Genomic DNA, 6,848 nt, shown 5'->3' on the forward strand with positions numbered 1-6,848 from the left:
GGAGTTCTCTAAACTTATTTGGCCGTAGAACCCTTTTTGGTGGCACATTAGAGACCAGAAGAATGAATACTGGGGTATCCTTCAAACAACTTCCCTCAGAGAAGGAATATGGCAGCATCATCCACAGCCTAGGGTATATGTTGGACAATGGTTTCCTTCCCCTGTCTCACCCTCAAACTTCAGGATGATGTGGTCTCTTTGTTGGAAGAGTCTTCTCACTTCCTCATAACAGGAACCAGAGTACAAGCTCCTCCCCTCTTCACTTTTTCTGCCTTTTTCGAGATGAAAGTGTGATCAGAGCAAGCCAGAAGCTTGTTGTCATTTGACTTTTCTTTGCCAAGTTAGGCCTTTGGTTAGAAGACCCCTGTGACTCCATTAACTTTGCGGAATTTCTGACTAGATCAGGGCTCACTGTCTCCTATCTCTACCTGGCCTTCATCCCATGCACAATGTCATTATGTACAATAAATCTAATGTGTTTCTTTTATAATGTAGTTTTAAAAAAATTTATTATAAACCAGCATTAAATCTGGGACAGTTATTTCTAATTTAGTTTTCATTTACCTAGGAATCCCAAAATCCTAAAATTCAAAAAGAACAAGTATTATATAACAGTGATGTTTTTCAAATAAGCAGTATTTCATTTCAAAAATACCCTGAGAAATATTAAGTGTTATTTATTTATAATACTCCAGAATCATATCCAATATTGTCTTTGGATATGTGCATTTTATCATTGTAAATCCATATACAGACATCTCTGACTTACAATGGTTTGACTTAACTATTTTTCAACTTTATGATGTTGGGAAAGTGATGCAAATTCAGTAGAAACTGTACTTTGAATTTTGAATTTTGATATTTTCCTGGGCTAGTGATAAAGTGGTAGGATACTCTCGTGATGCTGGGAAGTAGCAATGAGCCCAGCTCTCAGTCAGCCACGCAATCATTGAGGGTAAACAGCTGATGTCCTCCAGTGTGCTGTGTTGCAAATGATTCTGCCCAACTGTAGGCTAATGTAAGTGTCCTGAGCATGTATAAAGTAGGCTATGCTAAGCTATGATATTTGGTAAGTTACTAGGTGTATTAACTGTGTTTTTGACTTAAAACATTTTTAATGTTACTATGAGTTTATGAGATATAATCCCATCACAAGGAGCATCTGTAGCTAATATTTCGTGTTCTTCTCTTCCCCTTAAATTCCTATACATACTCCCTTCTGTTGACATAGACAACATGCTTGTGATCCTTAATATCTGTGAAATACTGGACTATTGTCAAATTTCAGTGTAGTTTTGAAGCCATTTTAATTTTATTGGCAATTGAGTTTTTTCAAACTTGTTGCAATTTTTAAAAGGGTATTGATATCATATAAGATTACTTTTTTCCTCCAGCTGCTTCCTTGGGCTGTATTTCCATGGATTGGACTACAAAGTCAGCAAATGTAATTAATTTCCTAGCTTTTGTGTGACAGGGATTTTCTAACCTTGTTGTCTTCTAAATTCTAGGTTCAAGAGCTCCATGAGGAGGAAGCACAGTGGGTGAACTATGATGAGGATGAGTTGTGTGTGAAGATGCAGCTAGCTGATGGGATCTTTGAGAGTTTGATCAAAGATACTATTGATGTTCTGAATCAGATCAGTGAAAAACAGGGGAGAATGCTACTTGTGTGACATCTTGCAAATAAATCCAACACTGAGTGCTAATATGAGTACTGGGCCTTTCTGCCTCATGATATACACCCCTCTCCATCATAGCAAGAGTGCTTCCAGACCTTACACTTGTTCTTAAGGACTGTTGGTTTGGAGTTCATGGGACAATGCAGTATATCTGTTATTACAGCCTTTGCCTTTAGAGACTATCCATAGGATTGACTGGTTATTTTCGGTGGGCAGAGTTGCACTCCTGATGTTGAGAGACAGTATCCTCCTACACCTCTTGTTAGCACCCCTACTAGGTCTTAAATGAGGGCTGAAAACACCAGACTTACCTCTGAGCTTAGACTAGGGTATCACTTCTTTGAGTCTGAAGTCAGGCAAGAGAGGTATATAGATAATGCATCATATCATCTTTGAAATGTAATCCAGGTCTATACCATGAAAGTCATAAATGGACATTATAATCTCTAAACAGTATTAAACCCTTAACCACTTCTAAAATAGGCATGTTTAATAATGCCTGCCTACTTCCCATTCTGGACTTTGTTTCTTTTTGAAGACCGTTTTTTTCCATTATGGCAGTTGAGCAGCTCCAAGTGGACTGTCAAGGTAACAGGAACAAACAGTAGCTTTGCTTTCTGAGCACCATCTAAAGAATTTTAAACTTTTGCATTATGTTTAGTTTTTTCTATATGGATATGAAAACAAAGAAATGCCCCTACTGAAGACTGGGCTCAAAGGACTAATGCAGGGCTGGTTCTTCTACCCCTTGGCACTTTTCTTACTCGTTCTGAACCTCTACCTGCTACTCCCAGAATCACAGATACTCAGGACCATCTCAGGCATCCAGGCATGGCAAAAGTGGAAATAATTCATTTTGGCCTTCAAACCTTCAACTCCCATCTCTCCCCAGGAAGTCAGAGACGCTGTTACTTGAATGATTTAGGAAATGAGTGTGTGCACCAAAGACAAAAAGATACTGTCTATTGTTTGTGTGCTTGTTTTGCGCTATGGAACATTTTTAAAATTTATTTTAAGATAAATTATTAAGTTGAAAATGTGTGTCCCTATTCAGAAGTGAAAGATTCTTCTTGTAATAGTTAAACCTCCGTCTCGAAGCTTCTATGGTTCATAGTCTTTGCACAGGAAACCTACAGTTTTAACAAACCCATACACATATCGAAGAAGTCAGTTGAAAAGAAGGTGGGCTTTTCCAAGATCACCTGCAGTAGCAGAAACAGGATAAAATGATTTAAAGACACTGTAAAATTTAATTCTGCCTCTCTTGCAGCATTGCTTCTCACAACTCTTGCCTGTATCTGAAAAAAATCAATAGACTCTAGCTGCTACATTAGAGCATGTGAAATGCTCTCCTGGGACCTCACTACCCTGCCTTCTTGACTGGTTTCTCTTGATCAGTCCTGTCCTTCAAGTAATCTAGAAGAATGTGAATAATCTTAGGCGTGAATATAAATGCCTTAATATTGAAGGTCCTGATTAGAAACATGATATAAGGCATCCACTGGATGCGTATTTACAAATATCTTGGTATGTTATAGCTTCAGAATATGTTAGAAAACCCCCAAAGATGGTATAATCTTTAAGTGTGCACATTTGTTCATTTCTGCATCTTTCCTCCAGATTTGCCTTTGCATGTTAAATGTTTCACTATGCACACTTCCATTCCTTTTTGGTTTCATCTTGTCATTATAAGAAAATTAGTGAAATAATCATTGGAATATTTGCATTTTGCACAATGACTGGTATGATAGCTATTGACAAATAAGGAAAGCACTGAAATGTTGTGATTGAGTCTTGAGAAATGCTCAGACTATGTATTACCAGCATTTCTTCTGGGCTTTTGATGTTGAGCTATAGTCTTGTAGCCATAATGAACAAATTGACTAAGAGAAGCAAAGGTTTCTTGGGGTTATTAACCAGTAGTGTGGAAGTATTGTTTTCATGTGGCCAAGGAAAAACAAAGGCTTTTCTTTTCAGTTTGTGTTACGTGGAAGACAGAAAAACATCTTGTCTACATCCTTTGGCTGTTTGTAGGATCACATTGTCCTTACGATACTAAAACTGTACAGCTGCTGTAAATTTTTTATAAATGAATATCAAAATGTTATAGGAATATAGGTTTTGGTTTTTTGGGTTTTTTTTACATCTTCATTATTTGGACCTAAAATCAGTTTTTAATAAGAAGTTTGTCTTTACTCTTTATGACATTATGATTCCAGAAAAGGAAAAAAAATGACACAAGTTCCCTGGTAAGAAATGCTGCCATGTGTGTGGCGGCAGCTGTCCTGACAGGCTTCGGCTGTCTCTGCTGTCCCATTGACCTGGCTTCCAGATGAGAGGCAGAAATAGGTCAGTCTTACTCTTTGCTAGAAATAATTGTCTGCAGTTTGGTGGCAAGAAAAAAGAGAATCTGTAGTTAGCAGATTTCTTATCATTTTATAATAACTATTTGGATCTAATTGAAATGAGTTTATCATTAGGATTAAGAATGATAAATGTGGAAACTCAGCCACTCGTTCCATATTAGTGTCTTTTTAATCAAGCCCTGTCTCTTAACCAAGAACCTAAATATTCCCTCTTCCTAATCTTTGTTCCTTCTCCCCACACCCCCGTCCTCTTCACTCTTTCTTCATAATTCCTCTAAGAAAAAGATCTTTGCATCAGCAGTAATATCTTTTAGAATGGCACTATCAGAATTTAGTAGTAAACCAACATACAGGCTTCAGATTTACTTCTGAGTCCCAAACAATTTGTGCTATCCAGGGTAGTTACCTCTGGGTTAAATAAGTACAGGGTATAGATTCCCTCTTCAGGTCTAAACAGGAATTTTTACTCTAGGGAAAAGTGGGAAGAGCTTAAAAGTAGTTGATAAGGAAGGTAATTTGTTTTTCTTTTACCTAAAAGAAAAGAAAATTCCTTCTGTGACTACAGGTCTCTGAGAAATTATCTTTCAAAAGAGATTTCATTGCTCATAAGAGTGTTGTGGCCTATGGATAAAAACAATTTTGTTCACTTTGTTGTCTTGAAAAAAGTGGCCTTAGCTTTTTGCAATACTTGAATAAAGTGTGTACTCGCAAAAGAATTTCTGTAGCACAGCATTAGAGACTCATAACTTTTCTGCAAGAAATTCAAACTTACATCTTCCTTTTACTACCTTAAGAATACTAGTGAATAAAACATTAATTCAAAGAGCAAATGATAGAAACTACAATGATGTTTAATGCAAATTGTAGGAATTTACATGTTTACAAATTATCTTAAACTGGTTGTGCAGCAATTCAATAAAATATCTTTGTATTATAAAAATATGAAGAAAAAATGTAAACTCATATAAAGGAGGTACTGTCATTTTAATTAACCTATGTTTAATAGCTTTTCCTTCTGGACTTTGCAAAGCCTTCTTGGTAAACACATTGCAAAGCATTCTCTGGGAGGCTTAGCCTCCTTGTGTGTACTGTACTGTGCAGACATGAAAAATTAAACCTGTTTACTGTGTATGTGTAAATAGCCTGGTCATCAGGCCATTTTCAGCCAAGAGTCACATCCAGTGCAATTTGCACAGAAGACTTAAGGGTGTGGTTTGTAAGTATGATCTGTAAAATAACTGGGTTTAATTCCCATGTATACCTGTGTAAATAGATTTGTTAACTGAAATGTACTTTAAGAAAAGATAAAATCTGTAAATAAACTGATTTATAAATTAATTTCATGTCAGGTGTTCATTTTTCCTCCTTTTTAGCCAACATCAGAAAATGAGCCTCCATAAAATTCACTGGTTTCTGATTTCTTATTTGGTCACAGGGTGCTTATAATTGGCAATAGAATAAGAGCTATTTATTTGCCCTGCACAAAAATGTTGTCAACACAGACATCTGAGCAGCCTGGGCTTTGACGCGGTCCTCACTCATTCATTCAATAGGTAGCCATTGAACACCAACTTTCTGTTCTGAGCACTGTGCTGAGTGGAGATAGCAAAGAAGATAAACGTGGTCCCTAACTCATGGAGATTAACATCTAATGAAAGAGAATCATCAAAATATAATTTGAGGCCAGGCACAGTGGCTCATGCCCAGGCCAGGAGCTTGAGACCAGCTGGGAAATACAGCGAGACCCTTGTCTCTACCAGGGGGGAGAAAAAAAATGTAGCCAGGCGTGGTGTCATTCACCTGTAGTTTTTTTTTTTTTTTTTTTTTGAGACAGAGTCTCACTCTGTTGCCTGGGCTAGAGTGAGTGCCGTGGCGTCAGCCTAGCTCACAGCAACCTCAAACTCCTAAGCTCAAGCGATCCTCCTGTCTCAGCCTCCCGAGTAGCTGGGACTACAGGCATGCACCACCATGCCCAGCTAATTTTTTCTCTATATATTTTTAGCTGTCCATATAATTTCTTTCTATTTTTAGTAGAGATGGGGTCTTGCTCTTGCTCAGGCTGGTCTGGAACTCCTGAGCTCAAACGATCTGCCCACCTCGGCCTCCCAGAGTGCTAGGATTACAGGCATGAGCCACCGCGCCCGGCCCTCCTGTAGTTCTTGCTATTTAGGAGGCTGAGCCAGGAGGATTGCTTGAGCCTGGGAGTTGAAGGTTGCAGTGAGCTGTGATCATGCCACTGCACTCCAGTCTGGGTGACAGCAAGACCCTGTCTCAAAATAACAATCTGAAAAATAATACATGGCAAATTGTAACAAATGCTGCACAGGAAGCATACACAGAGTTTGAGAATATCTTTAAAAAGGACCCAACAGTGGTGGGAGTGGGTCAGGGAAGGGTTCCCTGATAAATTGTAACTTTTCTGCATTGATGAGCTTCTTCCCTCGAATTCATGACAAATGCCATGTCTCCCAAATGACTTGAATTTTGATCACCCTTGCAAAATAACACATATGGAAAAATCATACACAAGTGGGCCACAAAGAATGGCCAATAAACTATAGGTATGGAGGGTATAGTTCATTTCTGGAAATGTGAGCTTGGAGGAGAATGGAGCTAGAGGTACAGAAGAATAAAAGCATTCCAAGGATGGAAATGTATGGTGCTCAGGACAATTATCTCTGGTCCAACAGATTAGAAGTATTAACCACCCGAATTCCTCTAGTTGTCTCCTGCTGGCCATCTCTGCTACACCTTTACACAACCATGAGCATTAAATTCTCAGAAAAAGACTGACCCCCAAATT

At 38.2% G+C, this 6,848-nt stretch overlaps 1 protein-coding gene across 1 annotated transcript in view; it reads left to right on the plus strand.

Moving 5' to 3' along the window:
• Window positions 1-4,393, plus strand: part of CEP350 (centrosomal protein 350) — a 159,567-nt gene extending 155,174 nt beyond the window's left edge. The window contains exon 38 of the mRNA XM_069480283.1: window positions 1,509-4,393. Within this exon, the coding sequence (XP_069336384.1) occupies window positions 1,509-1,673 (165 nt within the window). The 3' untranslated portion in view covers window positions 1,674-4,393. The remainder of the gene's footprint in view (window positions 1-1,508) is intronic.
• Window positions 4,394-6,848: the final 2,455 nt, after the last annotated feature.

The sequence above is a fragment of the Eulemur rufifrons genome, chromosome 8 (genome assembly GCF_041146395.1).
Source record: "Eulemur rufifrons isolate Redbay chromosome 8, OSU_ERuf_1, whole genome shotgun sequence".
In the NCBI taxonomy this organism is placed as follows: Eukaryota; Metazoa; Chordata; class Mammalia; order Primates; family Lemuridae; genus Eulemur; species Eulemur rufifrons.